Raw genomic sequence first — 27,580 nt, 5'->3', positions numbered from 1 at the left:
AATTGCAATAGTGTTTTTCATTGAAAATATGTTACATCAAATAAAACGAGGCCTAATATGATATTTTAAATACTATCTCTAAAAACTTAAACCAATTAAGCTCGTTGATGATTCACTGCTGTAATTACATATCAATTGCATTTTCAAAACTACACTCTCAATAAATAGAATTATATTTATAAATTACAATATGAAAAGGCGGGAAAATCAAAGGAACCCCTCTAAACTATACACTCAACTCCTTTCAAAAAAAATAACACACTCAACTCAATTTCATAATCTCAATTTTTTGTTCAACAAAACCCTAAACCTCGGTGCCGGCGACTCTCCGATGGCTGGAAACCGCCAAATTAGGGCTTTAAACGTGGCGGAGAAGCCGTCAGTAGCAAAAGCCGTCGCCGGAATTTTGTCAAGAAATCAACTTAGGGTTAGAGAAGGACGATCCAGGTACAACAAAATCTTCGAATTCGATTATACAATTCGAGGTCAACCTATTCATATGCTCTTCACATCCGTCACCGGTCATCTAATGGAGCTCGAGTTTGATCAGCGGTATCGAAAATGGCATTCTTGTGATCCTAGTGACCTCTATCAAGCTCCCGTTCATAAAACTGTTCCTCAGGTTTGCCCCTGAAATCATCTAATTTAATTAAATTTGATTATGTGAATTCAGGTTGAGTGTGATTGTTATTTGATTGATTAGTTGGTTTTGAGTAGCATTGTGCAAAGTATCGTGGATGTTAATTGGCTTAGTTGGTAAATGTTTTAGTTGGTTTCGAATAGCATTGTGCAATATAATGCGGATGTTAATTAGTTTAGTTGGTTAAATTGTCGGGGTTGGTACCTGGGATTGAGGAACCGAATTTCGTCTAAAGCTATGGCCTTTGTGGCTCCCTTATTCATGACAAAATTATAGCATTGTGTTTTTGGTGTGTGGAGTTATTAAAATGGGAAGGTATCTGTGGCAATTGCTCTATAGTGGGGCTTTTATAGGATATGAGTTAGACAAATTGTTTGGAATTCTTGATTTAGTAAGTAGGATTCGGTCTTATGACTTATGAGAATTAGTAGAAGATGAATTGGTTATAGTTATTCGTGACAAAGATATAGCATAGTGTTTTTGGGTATAGGGAGTTCTTATAATTGAAAGGTATCTGTGGCAACTGTTCTATAGTGGGGCTTTTATAGGATACGAGTTAGACAAATTATTTGGAATACGGAGTACTTGATTCAGTATGTAGGTTTCGGTCTTATGAGAATTAGGAGAAGACGAATTTAAATTGGTTTTAGTTATAGACAGTTGGTATGATATATATGGAGGTATCCTGCCTTGTTCAACTTTTGCTCTAAGTTATGCTTCCATAGTTCTCTTAACTTATGTAATTCTAGGACGAATGGTTAATAATCGTAACTGTTGTTAATGATTTAGGACAAGTTGGATATCAAGAGAACACTGCAACAGGAAGCAAGGGGCTGCCAGTGGCTTATACTGTGGCTTGATTGTGATAGGGAAGGAGAAAATATTGCGTTTGAGGTAATTGAGGTTTGCGCAGAAGCTAACCCCAACTTGAATACATGGAGGGCTCGCTTTTCTGCTTTGATTGACAGGTATGAACCTACATAATATGTTCCTTACAGGGATTTATTATAACATGGGGTTTAATCTAATGGATTGTCATCTTGGATTTATTAGGGATATCCATGAAGCAGTACAGAACCTTGTTCGACCAAATCAATCATTTGCTGAGGCTGTAGATGCAAGGCAGGTTTGTTTCTTTGTGTATTTCTTTCAAACTTCGATGTTTTGTAAATTCAATGTATACAGATTTTCAAATGCTTTAAGGGTATGTTTGGCCAAGGTCCTGTACGACAGTTTCTGTTTCCTAGAAGTAGTTTTCTAGAAACTGTTTCTAAAGAAACACTTGTGGGAAACATATTTGTTTGGCCACAAAATTTTAGAAGTGCTTTTGAGAAATAAAAACAATTTTACATTGTTTGGCCTGTTATAATATGTCCAAGCAAATGAAGAGTAATGTTTATTGGATAAAAAGCGATTAATGTTTATCTAATAAATGAAGATTAATTACAAATGAAGATTAATTTTAGTTGATAAATAAAATGAGTATTCATCATGTCATTTTTTTTAAAAAAAATAGAAGATCCATTATTTTTTTTTACATTTCTGATCTACTTTTCCCCTGCTAGTGCTGCTACTCTATGCCATTATTACCACCACCACCACAACACCATTACTAATGAATCTCTAATGTTGTTCTTAAGTCTGTCACTTGTTAAAGTTTAATCCATAAATTAGAAACCCATCCTAAAGATATCTGAACTTTTATCTGATTCATCAATCCCCCCACCCTCCGATCCTCTACTTGTGTACCAATTTCGCCACCACAATCTCCATTAGACCGGCGAATGGTAATTCTTCGGGGTCGTTTTAGCAGCAGATATAGAGCATGTACTTGTGGACAAATCTATGGAGACAAAAGATGGAGGAGAGAGAGGGGGAGGAGAGAGACACCAGAGGACTTGATTTTATGTGAGGATATATGGTTCTTTTTAACCATTTATGAGGGCATATTGGTCGGCAAAAAATTTCATTTAATGGCCTAAATCTCCTCCCTGAGAAACTGAACCAAGAAACAAATAGTAGCTTCTACTACAACAACATACTTTTCTTTGCAGTGGGCTTCTCAAGAAGCTAAAGTTACTTTTGTAAATTACAATGTTTGGCCAAGTTTCTCCTTCTACTCCTCAGAAGCTCTTTGAGAAGCCCGGCCAAACAGGCACTTATCATTTGTGTGTGCGTGTTTTTATTTATTTATTTATTTATTTTTTTGTGTTGTTGGAAACGTGAGTGGGTGGAATTGAAGCATGTTGTTGAACGACTTGTACCTGTTTGCTGGCCTTCCTATATATTTCTGCTTGGGCAAGGGCTTGTAACCCTTTTACTGGTTGTTGACTTGTTGTGTTGCAAATCAATTGAACATATAACGAAAGAGTTAGAAAGAATTAACTACATGCTGATATTGGAATGAAGATTATAAAGTTTTTTCTTTACATCCGGACATACATAGTGAGCAGTCTAATGACATGTATGCCTGTGAGCCGTAGTTGCAGATTCTGGACTGGCTTTCTTTTTCTCCCCCTTGTTTAATCGGGGGAGCCAGACTTATGTGAAGTTCAAACTCAAAACTCTTCTTGTTTTATATGACCATAATAAGTTAATAACTACTGTTTGGTTGAAATCGCCAAGTAATACATTTGGGTCATTCTCGTAGTGGTCCTTTTTTTGGTTTTCTTGTAGCTTCTCTCTATATCCTTTTACAGGTATTATTTTCATTGCTTCTGCAGGAGATAGATCTACGTATTGGTGCTTCTTTCACTAGGTTCCAGACAATGCTTCTTAAAGATGCTTTCAACTTCAATATTGCTACTGAGGACAGAAGTCTTGTTTTAAGTTATGGTCCATGTCAGGTAGTGCCACCTGTTGCTGTATTAACTCATCCCTATTCCATTGGTCATCTTGCATGTATGCATGTCCTTTTGTCTACCTCCTCTTCTCCCCCTCTTCCTCTCCCTGTCCTCATTTTCTTTGACATAGAAGCTCTCTTGTCATTTGTAGTTTCCAACACTTGGCTTTGTTGTGGAAAGGTATTGGGAAATACAAGCACATGAACCGGAAGAGTTTTGGACTATCAATTGTTCTCACAACTCAGAGGAAGGAATTGCAAATTTCAGTTGGATGTAAAATTTGTCAGCATCTCTCTAGTTCTGTCATTCTGTGTAAAATTTTTAACTATTAAAGATTAAATCTTGAACTGTTTTACAGGCGTGGCCATATGTTTGACTATACCTGTGCAGTCATCATCTATGAGATGTGTGTTGAGGAACCAACTGCTACTGTGAGTAAAATGATTTTAATTGGCTTTCATAGCAAACTGTTTAGAATTAAGTTGCAATCAACAGTTTCAAGAGCTGATTATTCACAAAATGCTAATGCCAGGTTACAATGGTTAGACAGCAGGAAAAACTAAAATATCCTCCTTACCCATTAAGTACAATTGAACTTGAAAAACGCGCGTCACGATATTTCAGATTGAGTTCCGAACGCACCATGAAGGTATGTATGGCCAGGAGTACTATTTATCATAATTGATCTTAGAAGAAATGTATCGTCAAAAAATATTTCAATCCTGCTAATTTAAGAGATTAGAGTAGCAATACTGCAAACTTAATATAATTTACAGAAATGGCCGGAAAATTTCGAAGGATTGTCTGTTAACTCAGTAATCAAATATTTTTTTCTAGATTTGTTTTATTGTTCATGGCATAGTTGAGTAATGGACTACTACTAATTGTAGTAATTTCAACCTTTTATTTTATAACTTTCACTACTGAATGACTTTACTGCTAGCTAATATTTCCATTAATCTTTATTAGCTAATTCTATGTAGTAGTTTACTGGATGTAATTTGTAAATGACATTTTACTTTACTACTAGCTAATATTTCCATTAATCTTTATCACGACCACTATGTCAAGAAGGCATTTGCACATTACATCCAATATACTACTACATAGAATTATAAATATAGGTGCACACAAATACTTAACTGAATGACTTGCTTGTCTCTTTTTCTTTGGACAAAGTTTTCTGGTTTGAAATAGGATCCCTGGTAATAATCTTGGCTCACGAGCTCCTTAAGGCTTAAGCTGTACACTTTTTGTTGGCCTGCCTAAAAATTCCATTATCTTTTTATTCAGATGTAAACTTCCCCATATTCTTATTCATTTTGAATGTTTCGTCCCTGAAGATTTACTAACATATCCACTCTGCTATAAATGAGTGCTTTCTTGGCTGCTTTGGTCTTAAGTGTGGATGTGCAAGTTCAAAGTCATCTTAGAACTTTCCAATTTTTTAGTCTTACCAACGTATTATACTGTATCATGGACCATCGAAACGGTGAAGTAAAACATGTATGCTAGATTAGTGACTGAATGCTGGTTCTATTGTCTACAAAATCACATCATTTACTTTCAAAAATTTCTGCTTGTCTTCTCAGGTGGCAGAAGAGCTATACCAATCTGGTTTCATTAGCTATCCTCGAACCGAGACTGACTCTTTCTCGGCTAGGACTGATCTGCATGTTGGTAACTCTGATCTATCTTTCTACTTATAATTAAGTCATCATTTCTCACTAGAAAGGGGAGCCTTGGCACACCGATTAAGGTGTCGCTGCGTGACATTGAGGTCACGGGTTCAAGTCCTAGGAGCGGCCTCTTGTCAAAATTGACAAGGGAGGGCTTGCCCCCTATACACCCTTGTGGTGGGACCCTTCCCCGGACCCTTGCCTAGTGGGGATGCCAATGTGCACCAGGCTGCCCTTTTTTTTTTAATTGTTTCTCACTAGAACATGACATCTTCATATGCACCAACCTATTGTTTCTTTATCTTGCTTTGCTTTCTGCAATTTTGATTTTGTTTATGAATTGATTTGATATTTTAAACCTTCATAATTTAGGCAATTGTGCAAGAACAACAAGCACATCCAGTATGGGGTACCTATGCACAACGGTTATTGGACCCTGAGGCAGATCTTTGGAAAAATCCTGGAAGTGGTGGCCATGATGACAAAGCTCATCCACCAATTCATCCAACAAAGTTTTCTGCTGGGGAGTCTGGATGGAGCCAGGACCACAATGTTAGTTCTCCTATATTACCTTATTGTTTGAAATTGTATTAGTAATCTCATTATAAATTGCATGCACTGATTTTAAAACTTGCTTTTCACTATCCTCAAAAATGTGAATGTTAATGTGTAAATGTGTAATTATTTATCTCATATTAAGGGTGCTTTGAAGCTTTATTATTTATTTAAATTAATTATTCTGATTTTTGGGCGCTCCCATGTTTGCAGAATGTATATGAGCTGGTTGTTCGCCATTTCCTGGCTTGTGTCTCACAGCCAGCTGTGAGCGCTGAGACTACGGTAGAAATTGATATAGCTGGTGAAATGTTTTCTGCATCTGGAAGAGTGATACTTGCTGTAAGTTTGTAGTTCAATTTTCTTTAAAATATTTAGACCTAGATACAAGGAATAGCTTTAGCCAGCTTGCGCTTCTAGTTACTGGCAAGAAGATAAACCCGCCATTCTAGGAAATAGGTTACGTTCGGATGCTGTAATTGCCTATGAAACTTAGTTTTGTTAGTCCTTCTCAAATTGTTTGTAGTTTATAGAGCCCGAAGTTCATTCAAATAAACATTGTTGCCTCTTTCTTATTGATGTAATTGGGAGATTAATTTTTACCTTCACGAGATGACAATGATTAATTAAAAGTCTTATGCCACGTTTGCTTATATTTCCCCTCCTCCTTTTAAAAATCATATTTAACTTTGGCTTTAAAGTGTTCAGGGCACCTTGGTAAAGTTGTTATGTTTTAGTGTTTTACTCCCTCAATTATTTTAATTGCCTTAGTTTGGATTGATGCACTATTTACATTATCCACTTTGACCAATGCTGTGGGTATTTGTTGGAAGCGTCTCAATATATAGTTTTCAGAAATCATTTTTTTTTTTTAAAAAAAAAAAAATTACTCATTGATAATAAAAAAAATATTACTCCCCAGTATCTATTTAAGTGCATCACTTGTTGGTGCACAAAGTTTTAAACATTTGTAATAAAGTGGGTATTTTAATGTGTAAGTGGATGAAATGGACAATTATATATATTGCTATTAATTGAGTGGGAGGTTATTTTATTCTAAGAATGATAATGTGAGTATGTGTCGGGATCATGGGAAGAGAGAAATAGTACAGAATATCAAGTGGGGTTAGTGGGAGGAAAGATAAATTATAAAATATAGAGAGATAGTTCCATGTAAGGAAGTGATGCACTTATTCAGATACGACCATTTAAAATTAGTAATTTACTTATTCAGATTCGGAGAGAGTTGTTCAAAGTTCTGCTATGACATACATGCATAGAGAGATTACATTTGTGTAACACATATTCCCTCTATTTTCTTTTGATTTACACATTTGTTTTTTCACAATTTTCAATGCGCATGTTTAATTGTCAATATTTTTAATTTTGTGTTGTAAAAAATTAAAAGTTACTTTTTGGAAACTGCATATTAAGAAGATATAAGCAAGACACCCCATGTGATTATGTTTTTTTTTTTTTTTTTTTTTTTTTTTTTTTTTTTTTTTGTTGTATATTAGTGAGAATTTGTAGTCAAAATTTGAACACTTTTAACCGAGATTACAGTATAAGGGTAGATCTTTCGGAAACAGGAGTATAGTAAAAGAGAGCTTAGTTTGGTGGCTTGGTGCTAGAGAAAGTATTTTGACTCTTCGTGTTGAGCTTGGCAACTTATGCTGACCTACTATACCATTTTCGAATAATTCATATCCTGGCAAGGGCCTCTAATGCTATATTGAGCATACTTAAATCTTGCTGATTTGATTGGTGATGTAGGCATGTTTGTATCTACATGCAATATTTTTTCAACTCTTTTCATGTAAATTTTGGTAGGTAGCTGGAATGTGGTATGAAGACACGTGTCTTGATTATGATATTGACAATTATATTTCTTTCACTACTAACTTGTCTTTCTTGCTTTGCAGAAAAATTATTTGGATGTCTACCGTTTTGAAAGTTGGGGAGGTTCTATGATTCCAACTTATATGTTTGGACAACAGGTTTGCTCTTCAATCTTCACCAGATATGTCTCAAAGTCTTCCTGCATTTATATCAACTGTTTTTTAGGTTCTTTCGTGAACACTGTTAACATGGCTGAATGATGTTACTTCGAATGATTAATAGATTAATCATTGGATTTGCTGTATTGTCCACAGATTGGTGGGATATTTTTCCAGCTTATTATCAATAAAAAGATGAAATATTGATGAGAATTAAGATACACTTGAAGTAGGTGACTTTGGATGGAGATTTGGATAATAATTTGATGAGTTTTAAATTATTCCTTTGTATCTCAATGGTATGGAGTGTTTGTCAGGAAGAAGAAAATTTTCATCCTAAATATGGCATTATGTTAATTACTACGTATTTACTTTGGTGTTGTTGGGCTATAGAAGCCGAGGAGGAAAAGTAGCTTTTCAAAGAGTAGTGAGCCTTTTATGAAAAGCTGTTCTTAGGATGATGTTGAAAGTCTTGGTTACATTAGCCCAAAAAAGACTGCATGATCAGTTTTTCAGGGGTGATGTTAGAAAGGGTTTCCCTACTTTGTAAGACTGTAGGAGCAATATTGAAGCTAAATGATTTTAATTTTCATTAAGTAAGTTTGTTTGAGCACTCTTAAGAAAATAAATATGAAATCTGGTAGTTTCATATTGTCATGCGGTTGAAAGGTATTTGCCATTTTGATTCCCAAGGAGGATTGTCATCTAATTCATATATTTATTTTCAAGCACCATGGCCTATGCTTAAGGCTCTTGCCAAGAGGCAGCTAGATATGTTGTGATTTCAAGAGAGGAGGTATGAGGGGAATTCTTATCGGTTTATCTTTTTGAAAGAAATTCAAGGTTCAAGACCTTTCTTATCGTATTTTTATGATAATATTTTTGTGAAAGGTGATAAGAATTAGATTGACGGATGTTTGTAAACTGATTTGAGTCAGCAGTCATTGGAATAATTAAGATGCTTAGTACTCTCATGGGTCCATTAGTAATGGGTTTGGCTTCATCTTCTATCTTGATATTAGGCAAGGCTAGGGAATTTTACTCAAGCTCTTCACCCCTTAGTGACGAGTTGCATTCAACAATCCCATTCCGTCGTAAGATCTTTGTTAGTTCTGTCTCCAATCTTGTCTCCAATTGTTACGGGAATCTGGTGACTAAAAGATTTCGTGAGAAGAAAGGTCATCAGTTTCCCATTACAATCTTCCCAGAATGGTAATTACTCCCTATGCCCTTTCTTCTCACAAAATCTGCCGGTCACTAATTATCACCGAAATTAATTAAATGGAAGGAAAAAGAAATAATAATTCAAAACCAAATTAAAATGCTTAAATTTCCAATAAGAAAAATTTCAAACTGTTATGTTTAAAATATTAGGCGCCTAAAAATAATATATTCAATGTTAGTGGTAATGATATCTAACCCAAAGCTCCCATAACAATGATTGGAGCATCAGACATTTATACCTCTAAGAATAATTAAGGGCAACAGTACAAACTGAATCAGAACTAGTTGTGACAATTATTGTGGTGCAGTAGAATCGCTTTAGGAGATCATATTCGATCCTTTCTAACTGTTCATTTCATGATAGGAACAAAATCATTTAGTTTAATGACTACTGGAAGTTGTTATATCTTATATGTCTATCCACCAATCAGGCAACCAATGGTGTTAAGAAATGGTTTCCACCTTTATGTTACCATGAAGATGATTACTTGAGATTTTCTTTTGCAGTTTACTCCAACTACGTTGACTTTAGACTCAGGAGTGACCAGACCACCGCCGCTCTTAAGTGAAGCTGATTTGCTGAGCTGCATGGATAAAGTGTGTGAGATTTATAGTTAAACTTATATACGTTAAATCTATTTGTTGATTAATAATGTTAAGTGCTGTATATTTATTCTTAATCAGTAATTATGCATCATGGCTTTCATATAGGCAGGAATTGGTACTGATGCAACCATGCATGATCACATCAAGAAGCTGTTAGATCGTTTCTATGCTACGAAAGATGCAAATACTCGTTTTTCTCCTACTAATCTTGTGAGTGATCTTTACCTTACATTTTTTAATTATTGGATTGGTTGCTTCTTGCTTGACCTATATTATTTTCTCTCAATCTCCTCTGCTCTAGTTGTTTGCAAAATCCAGCTACTCTTATCGCTATCAAAACTAATTTTCTTATTTTTGAATGCCTAGATTAAGAGTGGAAATCAGTGCTGTGTGGCTTTTATTTAAAATCTTATATATAATTTATATTTAATGTTAATAATACTTTGGAGTTTTTGTAGAATCATTTTCCTGGTCATGATACAGATGGTTTGGGGGAAACAAATTGGGAACTGGTTTCCACAACAAACTCTTAGGAAAGCAGTTATTAAGATTATGCTGGGGTATTTGTTTGGAACAGATACTAGAGCTACTTACAACGACATGTGAGTGATTGGTGTTGCTATGTATACTATCATAAGCTCCATAGTTACTATGCAAAATGTATCCTAATGGTTAGAGCACCCTCGTTTTTGTAAGTGAAAGCGTGAGTTTGCTATCTTGCTTCCATGCTCATACCAGAAGCTCATATGTGCGAGATTTGTACTGTCTGATGGGATTAGTGTTACTAGATTAAAACATATTAATGGTTTTATTTCTTTCCAGTGCAGTTCATCTTATACCTTGCTTGATGATTACGTATTTGCATTATCATGCCAATTTCTAGCATATAACTTTCCTGAGCTTTCTTTTATATTTTCATTTTCTATACTTGCTGGCCTGTTTAAATCAAGCTTGGTTTGGTTTATTTTTCCTTATTTGTGTATATGTTACTCTTTCTAACCTCATCTATGTGGAATATTGTAGCTAGTATTGAATTTTTGGGTTATTCAGAAATAGGTAAACAAGTGTCTTCCAACTTTTGCTGACAATTCAGTATATGCATTTTAATCATCTAATATTTTCAACACAAAGATTACTTTATTAGGAAAATAGGCTTTCTGTTAACTTTTTCAGGTTATTTGATTTTCAGCTTTTAATTATTTCGAATTTTATTTTTCTTTCAGGGCGAATCATTGGTTATGGGATATGATGACATGGGGTAAGTCAATTGCTCTCACAAGTTTCACCCACCATCTACAAGAATATCTAATTTATATACCTAGTCCATAGGGACTCCCTTGTTTATACCTTGTTGAAACTGAATAAATTAAAAGTATAAATCATTTACCCGCTTGAATGGCAGAAGATCAAATATTGGTTCCTATTGTTATTGTTGCTGTATTTACCCACTCGGACTGCTTTTGTAAGAGAAGAATTATAAATCTCCACTCCCATCCCCTACTAGAAGTCTAGAACTCCTTTGTCTAGGAAATTAAAAGAAATTCTAAAAACTTGTTCACCGACTACCATGGGACCATGCAACCACCTTTGACCACCTTCTTCTCCATCTTATTTCCACCCACTTCCACCTCTGTACTGGCTACTAGCCCACCCCTTGCAAGTTACAACTAGTTTACTTTGCCATATAATGTATTACCAAAGATGCTAAAAAGAGGATTTTATGGTTGTGGGTGAGACCAGTGATGACAGCCAGATTTCTTGGCAGCAATGCTTGATGATGAGTATGGTGGCGCAGTTGGGGTCTAACACATTCACTGATGATGTAGGATTATTCATCTAATGTTTCGTTCTTGGAACATTGTTAAATGATTAAATCCCTTGCTATTCCTCCTAAAATGGTGCCCCCTTACATGTTTCAGGGTTGGTTCTAGTTATTCTTCTTACCTCCCTTTTGGTAGGCTATAAATGGTCGTGATAGTGATCATTTTATTTGGGTCTTGTAGGCTCTTGTGTTCGATTCTATGGAAACACTTGTCTGTCCCAACTTTTTTCTGTTACCATCTAGCACCACTTTGGAGTTGGTATAGAGTGGTAATGAACATTTATGAAGAAAACTACATGTTTGGGGGGTGGAGTCCCATAATGGGCTTTTCCATGTGACTTTAATCTCAGAAAACATATATATTCATCACTATTACCATCATTTATTATCTCCTACTAACAGGCTGTAAAGTTTGATACCTAATTCAATAGATTTTGGTGGCAAAATGCATTCAATCCATGGTTTCCTAGTTCCTACTCTCTTTTCTGATGTTAAATTGTCCATCCATGTTTCTTGTGTTTTCGTATTCAGATATGAGCTCTGGAAACCTTATCTCAGATCCAAGATGGAGGATGATATGAGGGCTGTTAGCTTAGGAACCAAGAGAAAAGCAGAAATTTTGGCTTCATGTTTGCAAGAAATGAAAGCTTGTTTCTTAGATGTAAGTGTCTGTGACCCTCAAATAAACAGCATCTGTATGCCTTTGCACCATTTCATTGAACATTTTGCAATTTATGATGTGTGTTAATGTGACTTTTTCACATATAAATTTTGAATTTTGGTGCTTTTTTGAGGGAATTTGCAGGCTAGGGTGAACAAAGTTAAACTCTTTGAAGCCATGGAAATATTTTTTGACAGGTACAACCTACATACGAAAAAGTTGGTTATACTTTGACTATGTAGAGTTAAGGAACATCTATATTGCAGTTTATTGTCGAGTGCACTATGTTTCTTGTTTAGTGCTATATCTTAATAATTACTACTCATTTGTCAATGCAATATTAATTAAATTGTGGGTTGGTCTATGACAGGTTACACTTATATTGTCTGATGAAAGGAGTATTCCTCAAGTTGGAGTCCTTGCTTTAATTTCTTTTTTTCTTCTTCCCTGTAGAACTAATAGATCTGGGGCAGAAGAGCAGCAGACAATTGGTGGTGTTGTTCGCCGCTGTGGTCTTTGCCAACAGGCTGATATGGCACTGAAACGCAAACCGGTGAGAAATCAAAGAATTATAGCTTTTTTAGGCATAGTTTGTGTTCAGATTGTACTTTTCCCCTTTATTTTCAGGGCGACTTTACTTGTGTTTTGCAGTGTTTCACTAAATCACTTTGAGTGGGATTTGACAATTAAAGAAATAAAAACAATGCGTGAAATTTATTCTATCACATGTATGGAAATGGAATGAATCCGTGAAAGGACGGGCATTGGTTTGTGCCACTTACCCTGAACCCTTTCATGGTTGCATCGAGCATGCCATATAAATGTTTTTAACAGAAGGCAGTGCATTACATTGCCCTTGCAAGCCTTGATTTGACTTTTTTTTTTGCTTTTAGCCAGTTTTGCACTCTTGTGATGTTTAACATATACCCACAACCATCAATGTCCTTATGGGATGATAATGTGTGTGATTCTGATATGATCTAATATGCGCTCCTTATAAGTCACTTGGAGTGCTTTTTCACTATAGAGGCTTTGTCAGCTGCTAATAGGATTAAGGATTGCTGATTTGAAGATGGCAGCTTTTACAGAATAAAATATCAATTTTGTTTATTCACTGTTTATTTCTTTTATGCAGGATGGAAAATTCATGGTTTCGTGCTTGGCCTTTCCTCTGGTAATTATGTTTTGTATGGTGGTTGAAATCTTGAATATTTCCATTTACTTATTTAAATTAGTGAACTTGAATCCTGGAACTGAATCAACTGATCATACTATCATAGTACAAGTGTTCTTTTCTTTAGTTGCACGGGAATTGTCTAACTAAGTGGATCTTTGTCATTGTTGCAAATATTCTTGTGACCGTACTTTTTTTTCCGGCTCTAGCAATTTACCAATTCATGGAAGAGCCTTAAAGATACCAGTAAGGTTGGACATTTTGACCCCTGGACTGCACCATACTTAAATGGCTGCCTCTTGACTTAGATTCATGGTATGGTTTGAATTGGCTTTGTTTTCTTTGTCTTGAAGGCTTGAGGTTTTGATTATCCACACTCACTACTTCATTAATCTAGGCTTGTAGCTCATTGGAGTCTGTCAATAAGCTGCCATAATTCCCCTTCCCGTATATGCCCTCTGTCCCTTTATATTTTTCACACTTTCATAATATGATGTCTCAAGATTAACACTTCTGTTTAGGATATAAAAATCACCTTTAATTTATATATAAAAAAAAACCCTTTTGGGCACAAAATTTAATTGATGCCTCTTGTATTTCTTACTCCGTAAGATTGCCGCATGCTCCACTAGTCCACTGTGCGTTTTTTTTTTTTTTTTTTTGATATTTTAACTATCCCATGCTATTCCTGGTCTATATTATTGCTGCAATATTTGTGCCAAATCCTATTTTGAAATATAAAAAGGCTTCTTGGCAGAATAGGAGTGCCAAATCCTACTGTGAAACATAATAAGGCTTCTGTAAAAAGAGATGTGCCAAATAGCCAAATATCATTTATATGAGTACCAAAATCTTTTCTCAGAAGGGAATCAATATTCTGTGTTCTGTACTTGCTCTTCAAACTTGAACCTTTTATCATGATCTTTCATGATTCTTTCCTGTAGCTATATTGTTGCTTTACACATCCATTATGGAGATTTTGTTTCAGGCAAGTACTAATTGGACTTTGCTGCAATTTGCAGTGTAGAAATGTTGTTTGGCTACCTGGATCTATATCAGAAGCAACTGTGACCTCTAATATATGCAACTTGTGCTCTCCAGGTTGTTATAAATTTTGACTTCTGTAGCCATGTATGGTCAATTGGGAGATTGTATAGGCTTTAGATCCTTAGTACTCCATTTTTTTTTCCACCTTATTGAGGGCTACCTTTTTAGTTTTCACATTTACACAGTGTATCACTAATCACTTATTGGCATCCAGGTCCAGTGTTCTTAATACAGTTCAAGTTTCGGCAGTTGGAAATTCCTCCAAATTACAGTGTGGATCATTTAGGTACTTTTTATGCCAAGATTTTTTTTTTATGCCAAGATATTTTGCAATTTATTTTTTCTGTTTTAGGTGGTGGTCCTTCATCATATTAAGCTTAGGGAGATACAAACCTGTACTACTTTCAGGAGAAGAGTGTACACTGGAAAAAACCATTTTTTTTGGAGCAGAGGGATGATGTTGTGGGGAGGAGAACTAGTCTCTTATTTAGATTGCACAAAGAAGAGCGAAAGGAAGGATTGCCTTTTCCTTATTGAAAGGATTTGATTTATAAAAAGGGAAGGGATATGGATCTCTACTATTCCTTGCCTTCCATAATTGAAAATAACTATGTTTCAAAATAGTTAATTTATAAATTTCCTCAGTTCTCCTAATCCAAAAACACTGTAACTGGACTAACTGATATGTTGCATACTACCTATGTTTCAAATTATTTGCAACAATTAGACATTTTCTATCACATTTTATGTCAAATCGTTGCAAATAATTTGAAACGGAGGTCGTATATTTATTTATCATTATCAACTTTAAACTAGACCTTAAAAAAAAATTGGGAACCATTGTGAATACTAATTCAGAATATCCTCCCAGGCTGTGTTGGTGGATGTGATGACACACTCAGACAGTTAACAGAAATATGTGGAACTGGTCCTCACAATCTTTCTGGGACATCTGGTATGTTGTCTCTCTTAATATTGCTATATTTAAGGTTGATTATTCTTCCTAGAATTAAGAATGCCTGTAGGTTCTTCTACAATACAATGCTCTACAGTTTAATGTTTGTGCTGTACTTGTTGTATCCAAAGATTTTCAAGTATTGGAAACAACTTTTTCTTATAGAAATAAGGCTGTATACATCTGACCCCTCCCTCTCCTACCCCAATCCTGATTTGGGTGGGAACCTCTATTAGGGTAGTTGAGTTGGTGATGATCATTAGTCACTTTTAGCTATTTCAACGGAAGATTACACAATAACTTGTGATAATAATTTTTTTTGAAAGGTTAATGGACATCCTTGCATCATCCCCTTGAAATTCCTTATGTTTTGTGCTCTTGCATGCAAGAATGTATTACATACATAAATGTATTTAAATAATCTTTGGAACTGTTTGTGTCAGGGGGGGGGGGGGGGGGTTGAGAAGATTGGATGGATAGGGAGGAATTATCTAGAAACTTTTGCTTCCTGCTTTCCCATATAATCTGTGGTTATCAGACTATTTTCTTTCCATTTAGCTGCAGTGCGAGGACAAACTCCAACCACCACTTCTGCAAGAAATATGGCAAGTAATGTGCAGCGTGGTGTCTGCTCCCACTGTGGACAGACAGGTCATAGTTCGAATGATTGCCCTTCCCAGGTCTCAACATCTGGACGTGCTAGGTCTCGAGCAACAAATCACACTGATGGTATGGTGATTGTATTACTATTCCACTCCCCTTCAAGCTTTTAAGGCTGTACTGATCATGCTTTTCTATTGCCAGCCAAACTTATATGGAGTCTGTAGTTAATGACTAGATATCCTCACGGCTTGTCTTATAATATTTGGTAAACATAGCACTCTCTTCTTCCTGGATGGCTAGTCCAATAAAAAGGATCTTGTGGTTAAAAATTTGCGGAGTGATGACAGTTTTCTGGCTTTGTTTACCATCAAGCTTTTTACAACTTCACTGTGAGGCTAGTTTATTAGCTTTCTGGACCAATGCATCAGGGCATTTGAAATTGCTTTTTTCAGGTGTCAAGAATTTGGAAGTTGATCTTTGTTGCTTCTATATTTTTAATGCTTTTATATTTTTCATGTGGAATGATGACAGTTTTCATCATTGTTGACAGTATAAATTCGTACACTGTACTATTCTCGTAACTAATTAATGAGAACAAAATAATAATTTCCTTTGTCAATAGGCCCAATCTGTAATTGCAAAATAATTAAGCAAGAAGTTATTAGGGAAATTATGAACAAAAACAATGACTAATGAATGTCAAATTTTAGTGATAGAAGTCTATTTTCTCAAGTTTTAAGGGTCTATTCCTAATTGTGCTTTCATATAGTTTAGTGTCTTGAATGTTCTTAGGATCAACTTTTGCTAATGTGGATATACATAAACTGTTTCCTGACTTTACTCTGCTGTTACAGAGAGTTCCTCATTATCATGTAGTTCGTGTGGAGAACCCTGTGTATTGCGAACAGCAAATACTGCAAATAATAGGGGCAGAAAGTTTTATTCATGTCAATCTCAGGAGTGCAGATTCTTTGTGTATGTACCGAATCTCAAATTTGTGCTTAAGATTTTCTTTTTTCCCAGTTTTTTGAATGGTGAGTTCCTAAACCTGCCTTGTCCCTTGGCCCAGTACCCCCACCATGACCCTTTTTTTCCTTCAAGCATTATTTAGATGGTGTGGGCGTGTGGCTGTGTTAGTACTTCTGTGTAAATAACAGCTGCCTGTTTTTATGACCTCATAGGCCTTAAGCAAGTTGCCCTCCAAGATTTGGTTTGTAGGAGTCTCATACGCAGCCCTATTTTCATGTAAATTCTTATTTCAGAATGTTGTTGACTTGTAAGTTTTGTCCAAACCGGATATTTACAAGAATATATGCAAAGTTGCATACCACTGGGTACATCACAGTGATCACACTGTAGGTTTTTGCTCAAGTACAATGTAGTTGTCAAAGCCAGCTATCCAGCTCTATGCATACACCTTAATGTTTTTCTATTACCTGAAATCAGATGGGAAGATATGGTTGACGGTGGCGGTGGAGTACAGAATGCTTTGCATACCAATGGAAGAGGCGCAAATGCTACAACTGCTAGACGGGGTGGTCGAGGTAGGGGGCGCCGTGGTGGGGGTCGTGGAAGTGATACGACTTTTGTTTCAGCAACAGGTGAACCTGTATCCGGAAGAAGATGCTTTACTTGTGGTGATCCATCTCACTTTGCAAATTCTTGTCCAAACCGTGGCATATAGGTTGTGTTTATCCGAGTAATCACTGCAGTTAGATCATAGATCATACATCCTGTATTCTGTGTATAAAGTGTAATCCAAAATTACTGTGATTCAAAGTTATATCATGTACACTCTATGCTTATAATATATTATAGTTGAAGGGTTAGCTCATTATCTTGTTGCCTTGTTTCCAAATTGTGAGAGTCAAGAAAAAGTGGGAGGTAGATTGCTTTTCAGATATCAGCATGATCAGCCTAACAGAAGAACTTGCAGACAACTTATGTCCAAGCTGGTAGACACTCATATAAGTCATTTTGTGAGGAAAGAGTCGCAGACAACTTGTATCCAAAGCTGGTAGACACTCATATAAGTCATTTTGTAAGGAAAGAGTCTGTTTTGACATCGTCGTCTAACCATAGTGATAGTAGGGACATCATTTTGGCACTATTTATTAGTAGGGTATTGAAATTTTTTATAAGTCAAAATTAATTTTTAAGGTGTCAAAATTATTTAGGGGATACGATGCAAATTTAACAGCCAATCTTATTCTAGTACTACAGAACATTAAGTATCAACTAGGGGTGACTTGACTTGGAACCGAAACCTGCTCGGAATCGTAGGTTTTAGAACCGAAATCAGTAGATCAGGTTTCGGCTTTGGGTAATAAAAAAGGGAACTTATTGCAACAGGTTCCGATTACGGGTAACATAATTTTGAACCCGGAACTTTTAGGGTACCCTGCTAGTATAGGTTTCCTATAGGGTACATGAAACTAGAACTTATTATTTAAGCCCAAATATAAAAGCCCTAATCAAAATTGTATAAAAGCTGTCACCTACCTCTCTCCCTCCTCTTATTCATTTTTCATGTTACTAGGGCTGTCACTAAGGCTGACATATTAACCAAGATTTTCTCCTACACTTGTTCAGTCACTAGGGCTGAGATATGGTGAATAACGAGGGTGTTGATGAATCTGCTATTGGGAAATTAAGGGAAGAATCCGAAGAGCTTAAAAAGCAAATTATGGAATTCCAATATGAAATTTCCAAAATTGAAGCTGAAATTTCCAAGATTTCAAAAATTGAAGCTCATATTTTACATATTCAGCAAAATTTTCAACTTGAATGCTGGTTTGGAATCTGAGTTTGGAGAATTGAAAATCCAGCTAGTTGTATTAGGTTTAAAAGAGAGTCTTTAGAGTTGAAAAAAGCTATGGAAGACACTGAAATTTTAGATAACAAGAAAATTGAGATTACCTCCATATAAGAAGTGCAATTAACTCCAAATAAGTAAATTTTTAAATTTTATCCTCTAATACTCAAAATCTTGGGGCAGAATTTAACGGAGACTAAAATAACATATGAATTACATTAAACTGCACAAAAAATCTAAGCCAAGATCACTTTCACCAATTGTATGACTAATAAAGGTTTCTATGTTATAAGTAAGGTTACTATGTTAAAAATAAGGGTCATTATATTCAATATAATGTTAGTTGCGTGTGTGTAAACCTCGGGTACACAATAATATATATTATTGTAGACCAGGTCCACACAAGTCTTTCTGTTATTGGTTTGTAAGTGTTAATTAAGTTTTATTCAATACGCATTTTGTGACTTTGTTTACCATTTTGTGAATTAGATAATTTTAGTCAGGAATAAGATTATTTTAGTTAGGAATAAGATAATTTTATAATTTTAGTTAGGAATAAGATAATTTTATAATTTTAGTCAGGAATACGATTATTTTAGTTTTAAATTTTAGTCGAAATCGGCAATTTTTGTTTCCAGGCAAAAAAGTCAAAAAAAATTCAAAAATTGATGGTTAATATCTACGATGTTTGAGAAATTTCAAAGTTTTCGAGGCCCGGTATAGAAAATTCTTGATATTTTAGGGGATACATCTCGGGGTCATATAATGCCGTTTTAGAACCATATATGATGATTATATGTTGTCATACTTGTTCGTAGTATGCTTGAGTTAATGAAATCCATGCAAGTGATAAACCCGGTAAATTGGCCGTTTTAAAGGCAAATTGAATGGTTCCACCAACCCAATTGGACTTCCGGAGGGTATTAAGGACCATGGTAAACATTTCGACAATTTTATTTCAGGGCGAAAAAAGTATACAAATTCCAAACTTGAAGACTAATACCCACGCTTTTTGAGAAATTTTTGAGGTTTCGGGGCCCGATGTCGAAAAGTTTTGAAATTCTAGGGTATACATCTCGAGGTCATATAATGTCGTTTGGAACTATATAGGATCATTATTTGTTGTCATAAATGTTCGTGGTAGGCTTGAGTTAATGAAAACAGTGCAAATTGTAAACCGGTAAATTGGTCGTTTAAAGGCAAATTGGATACCACCCACCCAATGGAACTTCCGGACGGTACAAGGGATCATGGGAAACATTTCAGCAATTTTTATTTTCGGGCGAAAAAAAATTAAAAATTTCAAAATTGAAGGCTAATATCCACGCTTCTTGAGATATTTTGGGGGATTAGGGCCCGGTGTCGAAAAGTCTTAAAATTCTAGGGGATACATCTCAGGGTCATATAATGCCATTTGGAATCATTTATGATCATTATTTGTTGTCATAAATGTTCGTGGTAGGCTTGATTCAATGAAATCAGTGCAAGTTGTAAACCGGTAAATTGGTCGTTTAACGGCAAATTGGAAGGTTCCACCCACCCAATGGGAATCCTGGACGCTATTAGGGATCATGGGAAACATTTCGGAAATTTTTATATCCGGGCGAAAAAAAAGTCAAAAAATTCAAAATTTAAGGCTAATATCCATGCTTTTTGAGAAATTTTGGGGGATTGGGGACCCGATGTCGAAATGTCTTAAAATTCTAGGGGATATATCTTGGGGTCATATAATTCCGTTTGGAACCATTTATGATCATTATATGTTGTCATAAATGTTCGTAGTATGCTTGAGTTAATGAAATCCGTGCAATTTGTAAACCGGTAAATTGGTCGTTTAAATGCAAGTTGGACTCCCGGAGGCCGGGTATTAGGGACCATGGTAAACATTTCAGCAAATTTTATTTCTGGGCAAAAAAAGTCAAAAAATTCCAAAATTGAAGACTAATATCCACGCTTTTTAAGAAATTTTGGAGGATTCGAGGCACGGTGTCGAAAAGTCTTGTAATTTTAGGGTATACATCTCGGGGTCATATAATGCCGTTTGGAACCATATATGATCATTATTTGTTGTCATAAATGTTGGTGGTAGGCTTGAATTAATGAAATCGTGTAAGTTGTAAACCAGTAAATTGGTCGTTTAAATGCAAATTGGATGGTTCCACCCACCCAATGAGACTCCCAGACGGTATTAGGGATCATGGTAAACATTTCTGCAATTTTTATTTTCGGGCGAAAAAAAGTCAAAATTTCAATATTGAAGGCTAATATCCACTTTTTTGAGAAATTTTGCAGGATTCAGGTATCAGTGTCGAAAAGTCTTGAAATTCTTAGGGATACATCTCGGGGTCATATAATGCCTTTTGTAACCATTTATGATCATTATATGTTGTCATAAATGTTCGTGGTAGGCTTGATTTAATGAAATAGGTGCAAGTTGTAAACCGGTAAATTGGCCGTTTAAAGGCAAATTGGAGAGTTCAACCCACCTACTTGGACTCCCAGAGGTTATTAGGGATCATGGTAAAAATTTCGGCAATTTTTATATCCGGGTAAAAAAAAGCCTAAAAATTCCAAAATTAAATGCTTATATCCAGGCTTTTTGAGATATTTTGGAGGTGTCGGGGGATGGTGTCGAAAAACCTTGAGATTTTAGGGAATACATCTCGGGGTCATATAATGACGTTTGGAACCATATATGATCATTATATGTTGTCATAAATGTTCGTGGTAGGCTTGATCTTAATGAAATCGGTGCAAGTTATAAACTAGTAAATAGGCCGTTTGAAGGCAAATTAAATGGTTCCACCCACCCAATTGGACTTCCGAAAGGTATTAGGGATCATGGTAAAAATTTCGGAAATTATTTTTTCCTGGCGAAAAAAGTCTAAAAATTCCAAAAATAAAGGCAAAGATCCACGCTTTTTTAGATTATTTGGAGGTTTCGGGACCCGGTATCGAAAAGCCTTGAGATTATAAGGAATACATCTTGGGGTCATATAATGTCGTTTGGAACCATATATTATTATTTGATGTCATAAATGTTCGTGGTAGGCTTGAGTTAAAGAAATCGGTGCAATATGTAAACCGGTAAATTGGCCGTTTAAAGGCAAATTGGATGGTTCCACTCACCCAATTGGACTCCTGGAGGGTATCAGAAACCATGGTAAACATTTCGGAAATTTTTATTTTCGGGCGAAAAAAAGTTAAAAAAAATTCATAAATTAAAGGTTTTATCACACTTTGTGAATTTTTGGAGTTTTCGAGACCAGGTGTTGAAAAGTCTTGAAATTCTAAGGAATACATCTCGGGGTCATAAAATGTCGTTTAGAACCATATATGATCATTATTTGTTGTCATAAATGTTCGTGGTAGGCTTGAATTAATGAAATTGGTGCAATTTGTAAACCGATAAATTGGTCGTTTAAAGGCAAATAGATAGGTTCCACCTAGCCAATTGGACTCCCGGAGGGTATTAGGGGTCAGAGTAAACATTTCGGCAATTTTTATTTCTGGGTGAAAAACAGTCAAAAATTCCAAAATTGAAGGCTAATACCCACACTTTTTGAGAAATTTTGGAGGTTTCGGGTAGAGCTGTCAATTCGGGTAAACAGTTTGGGTTGGTAAGAGTGGTTCGGGGGTCGGGTCAATTCGGATTAATTTCATTACCAATGCGGGTCGGGTTTAGGTTGGGTCATGCTTGATTCGGGTCATACTTCTTATTGGTTTTGGGTTGGGTTTAGGTCGGGTTAATAATAGGTGGGGTTACATTCGGGTCGAGTGAACAATAGTCGGGGTTTAATTCGGGTTTTCACGGGTTAAAACGGGTTAGGGTAATTCTTGGGTTCGAGTCGGGTTCGGTTCAAGTCAATAATTTGCGGGTTATAATCAAGTCATTCTCGGGTTTGAGTTAGGTTTGGTTCAAGTCAATAATTTGCGGATCAGGTCGGATCATTTTCAAGTCTAGTCATTCTCGGGTTTTAGTCGGGTTCGGTTCAAGTCAATAATTTGCGGGTTATAATCAGGTAAGGTCATTTCCAAGTCGGGTCATTCTCGGATTCAAGTCGGGTTATGTTCAAGTCAATAACTTACAGGTTACAATCAGGTCGAGTTATTTCCATGTCAAGTCTTATTCGGGTTCAACTAACTATAAATAGATAATTATCATTTTTATCAAGCTAATTATTTCCTTTGACTATAATATATATGACAATATACTAGGGACTATAGTCTATAATTTAGGAAGATAATTATCTCCTTTGACCATACAATACATATTTACTATATTTAACTCTTAAATTTTAGGATGATGCTCCTTTCTTTTGCTGGCCTAGACCAACTTGGTCTCCCTAGACAAAATGCTTTGATCAACAATAATAAGGTGGTCTAAATTGCATTTAAGGTTATTTGAAATCGGGTCGGGAACAATCGGGTTGAGTCAATAACAAGTCGTGTTGATTTCGAGTCGGGTTAGTAACAGATCGGGTTAGTAATAGGTCTGGTAAAATTCGGGTCGGGTCAATAACAAGTCGAGTTGAATATGGGTTAGGTCAATAACAAGTCGGGTTGATTTCGGGTCGGGTTTGTAACAGGTTAGGTTAAATTCGGGTGGGTTAGGAACGGGTTGGGTTGAATTCAGGTCAGGTTAGTAACAAGTTCAGTTAAATTCGGGTTTTGATGGGTTCGGGTCAATTTCGGTTCAAGTCGGTTTTAGTTCAGATCAATAATTTACGGGTTACATTCGGGTCGGATCATCTCCAGGTCAGTTCATGTTCGGATTCAGGTCTCACATACTCGGGTCAACTCGGGTCTAGGGTTAGTTTCAGGGCGGATCAAGTCGGGTTTGGGTCACCATTTTTTCGGGTTTAGATGGGTCGGTTTATAATCGGGTTTGAGTTGGTATTTCGGGTCGGGTCAACTTTTAACAACTCTAATGGTGCATCTCTTCCCAAAAAAAAAACGGAAAGAACATTGTATAAAAATGTACAGAATATTTAGTTAAAGGGAAAAGAACATGTTATAGAATTGTAAAGAACATTGTATAGAAATGTAAAGAACATTCAGTTAAAGTGAAAAGAACATGTTATAGAATGTTAAATAATGTTCTTTATCTTCATGTACTTTGATTGTCAGTATAATGTACTTTTATTTGTGGCATAATGTTAATTGTTTATTTTGAAATGTTCTTTGAATTTTGTCTTTAGATTATGGTGGTTGATTAAAAATAATGTTCATTACATTAGATTATCAATAAAGGTGATCAAAAGTTCGGACGGTCCGGGTCTTAACATAATATCTCGTGCCCAAACCCAGAAAATATAGCGGGCTTTTCGGGATTTTTTCGGTTCGGGTTTGGATTTTTAACTAAAAATGCATTTTTAAGCTTGCCCAAACTCGCCTTATTTTCGAGTCGGATCAGGCCGAACTGAAGTTGACCACTTCCAATCATCATGTTCTTTATTAATATTATGGATGTTATTTAGATATATATATATATATATATATATATATATATATATATATATATATATATATATATATATATATATATATATATATATATATATATATATATATATATATAGAACGTAAAGTTTGATTTTTTTTTTTTTACAATATAACTATATGTTCATTACAAAACAACTATATGTTCATTTAAATACAAGTATGGGCCTGTTCTCTTCCGTTGAAATTCAGTTCAGTTCAGTTCAGTTCAGCTCTTAATTTACGTCTAATGATATTGCTAACGATATAAAGCCAAATTTCATTCTTTTAAGCTCTTATTACAACGACAACAACAACAACAACAACAACAACAACAACAACAACAACAACAACAACAACAACAACAACAATAATAATAATAATAATAATATTAACAACAACAATAATAATAATAATAATAATAATAATAATAATAATAATAATAATAATAATCATCATCATCAATAAATAATAATAATAATAATAACGATAATAATTGAAATAATAATACTAATAATAATAATCAATAAATAATAATAATAATAATCATCAATAAATAATAATAATAATAATAATAATAATAATAATAATAATAATAATAATAATAATAACAACAACAACAACAACAACAACAACAACAACAACAACAACAACAACAACAACAACAACAATAATAATAATAATAATAATCAATAAATAATAATAATAATAATCAATAATTAATAATAATAATAATAATAATAATAATAATAATAATATTATTATTATTATTATTATTAATATGTACATTTGTATATACACATATGTATAGTAATAAATAATCAATAAATAATCAAAGATCACTAATCCGTAGTTAAAAATCATTAATTAATAAGTTCAGTTCAGTTCAGTTCAGCTCAGTTCAGTTCAGTTCAGTTCAGTTCAGCTGAGTTCAGTCAATCGGAACAGGCCCTATGTGTGATATTCTTTATAAAATAGGTAGATGTTCTATATAAAATAAATGTATGTTCTTTACTGAACAATTAAATGTTCATTTTGCTTTTAAAAAAAAAAAAAACAGATGCATAGAACAATGTGCATCCGCCTCCATGGAAAAAATTTCAGTTCATGAATCGACAATAAATATGGAATATTATACTTGTATAATTAAAAAGGACCTTTATTTAGTAGTGGTAACTGGTAACGTTTATGTCATCAAAAAGAAAAAGAAAATAAAGGTAATTGGTGATTGGGTTATGTGATGTGACATGGCCATGAAAATCACGTAAAAACATGTTTTGCAAAATGTTTGCCTGTTAAATCATGCTGTAAACATGGTCTTTTTCATATGTTCAATTATTTGCTTATTACCGACCATGTCAATAGGACAATACTTCTTTAATGAAAGAGACAAGAACAAGTGACTGATTTTGCCAAACATATACGAGTATATATATACACGCTACAAGGTGACAAATTGACCTAGTGGAACGAATAATAGCAATTAACAAGTAGCTATTACAATTTAAATTGTAATGTATTGACTTTTTGTTTATTAAATGTATAAACTCTATTGTTAGTTTTTCACTTGATTATTTTTATTCTTATTATAATATTAGTTCTTAAAAAAATGACAACATATTATGTGAATAGTACGTATTTTGTGTAATGTAAAAGTCAAAATGGATCAAATTAATAAGAAAACGAAAAATAAAAATAAATAAATAAAGACATGGAATTGCATGGACACATCGAGAGTGGAATTATATGGACAAATCGAAGGAATTAGGTCAAAAAGCGAATACAATAATAATATATTACACCCTTTATATCAATATTATATGCTTTGCATTGGTTGTTGAAACCTATTGTACTTGTACCCCACTTATGAGTGTCCCACATTGAAAAAAGATGAGAGATAATTTCACTTATAAGATATAGGAGTTACCCCTATTATAGCCAATTGGTTTTAGTATGGAAACTTCCCAGCCTTGTTTGTGGACAAATTCTCCTCCTCCTTGTTCGGATTGTCCAGCCTTATTTCATATTGTCTCGAATTTAACATTGGTTGAACCACTACTTTTAATTAAAATAAAGTGCTATCAACTTGCCAAATTTCGTGATACACAACAAGCTACCATAGTAATATAGCACAGACCTTCTTCATCATTAATTAATATTCTTATTATTATATATACATACATGAAAAAAAAAAAAGAGGATATATTAGGAAAAGATAATATAATATCTTAGTAATATCTTATTAATTGGCAAAGATAAATAATTGCTATATTGTTAGTATTATCTTAGGTAAGTATGATAAACTTCCTAAGTTAGATAGACTTTAGTCCTTGTGGCTCAAGGCAATTCTTGTATAAATATCTTATGATGGTGGAGGAATAAATTAAGCTTGGTTTGCTAATTATCGTAACATGGTATCAAGAGCAGGTTAAATCTTGGGACCGTTCATAAAAAATTTCCCCCCTACCGGTGGGTTAGAAATTAAACCCACCGGTGGGATGATCCTTTAGCAAAAATTACCAAATTTTTTTTTAGTTTATTCCGCTGTGCAAGTTAGTGTTACCTCACGCTCGAAGGGTGGTGTGATGCGGACTGGGCAGCGTGTCCTTTAACGCGTCGTTCAGTCTCGGGTTGGCTTGTTTTTTGGGTCATTCACCTATTGCGTGGAAGTGTAAGAAGCAGCCTACGGTGGCAACCTCATCAGGTGAATCGGAGTATCGGTCTATGTGCGCCATCACTATGGAACTGAAGTGGCTACGGGGTCTACTTTTGAGTTTGGGTGTGCAACATCCTCGTGCTATACCAATATATTGTGATAGTCAAGCGGCTATACATATTGCTCAAAACCCCGTATTTCATGAACGCACAAAACATATCGAAGTGGATTGTCATTTTGTTCGGGATGCAATTCAAGAAGGTTTGATTGTTCCTCATCATGTGCGTACAAACGAGCAATTGGCCGATTTATTTACTAAGGCACTAGGAAAACAACAATTTGATTACCTACTTAGCAAGTTGGGCATCTTTGACCCAAGTGCTCCAACTTGAGGGGGGGTATTAGGAAAAGATAATATAATATCTTAGTAATATCTTATTAATTGGCAAAGATAAATAATTGCTATATTGTTAGTATTATCTTAGGTAAGTATGATAAACTTCCTAAGTTAGATAGACTTTAGTCCTTGTGGCTCAAGGCAATTCTTGTATAAATATCTTATGATGGTGGAGGAATAAATTAAGCTTGGTTTGCTAATTATCGTAACAGGATAAGTTACTCGAATTAGCTGAAATATTTGTAAATATTTATCTCCTTATTCGTTTTCATGGCATGGAGTTATGGTATACTACGTATTAAAGCCTTTTTATCACTTGTATGATGGGAAGTTTTTGTACTCTTAGTATATGGATCATTTATGTTTTTCCAATGAATTTAAGATAGCAAGTAGCCCGTGATGCATGTCAACTCATGTTCTATGAT

General features: G+C 34.8%; 1 protein-coding gene across 4 annotated transcripts; it reads left to right on the top strand.

Moving 5' to 3' along the window:
* Nucleotides 1–259: 259 nt before the first annotated feature.
* LOC145626429 (DNA topoisomerase 3-alpha-like) lies at nucleotides 260–17,634 on the top strand. Of its 4 annotated transcripts, XR_014111007.1 has the most exons (25): nucleotides 260–622; nucleotides 1,430–1,608; nucleotides 1,694–1,766; nucleotides 3,364–3,486; nucleotides 3,635–3,756; nucleotides 3,842–3,914; nucleotides 4,016–4,132; nucleotides 5,076–5,159; nucleotides 5,535–5,714; nucleotides 5,931–6,059; nucleotides 7,640–7,714; nucleotides 9,446–9,535; nucleotides 9,650–9,754; nucleotides 10,768–10,802; nucleotides 11,898–12,027; nucleotides 12,172–12,224; nucleotides 12,481–12,580; nucleotides 13,163–13,201; nucleotides 14,224–14,302; nucleotides 14,463–14,534; nucleotides 15,120–15,203; nucleotides 15,762–15,932; nucleotides 16,661–16,781; nucleotides 16,988–17,161; nucleotides 17,253–17,279. XR_014111007.1 is itself a non-coding variant. In XM_081678861.1 (24 exons), exons 1-24 carry the CDS (start codon nucleotides 332–334, stop codon nucleotides 17,488–17,490), a joined length of 2,757 nt encoding a protein of 918 aa, XP_081534987.1. In that variant the 5' UTR covers nucleotides 260–331; the 3' UTR covers nucleotides 17,491–17,634. The 4 variants fall into 4 exon arrangements, 3 of the variants coding, with proteins under 3 accessions (XP_081534987.1, XP_081534986.1, XP_081534988.1); XM_081678861.1 differs by lacking the exon at nucleotides 16,988–17,161 and having other exon boundaries at nucleotides 15,768–15,932; nucleotides 17,253–17,634; XM_081678860.1 differs by lacking the exon at nucleotides 16,988–17,161 and having other exon boundaries at nucleotides 17,253–17,634.
* Nucleotides 17,635–27,580: the final 9,946 nt, after the last annotated feature.

The sequence above is a fragment of the Chenopodium album genome, chromosome 4 (assembly GCF_948465745.1).
Source record: "Chenopodium album chromosome 4, dcCheAlbu1.1, whole genome shotgun sequence".
NCBI classification, from domain to species: Eukaryota; Viridiplantae; Streptophyta; class Magnoliopsida; order Caryophyllales; family Amaranthaceae; genus Chenopodium; species Chenopodium album.
Note: the sequence above shows the minus strand (reverse complement) of the source record. Positions and strands in the feature narration are given on the sequence as shown.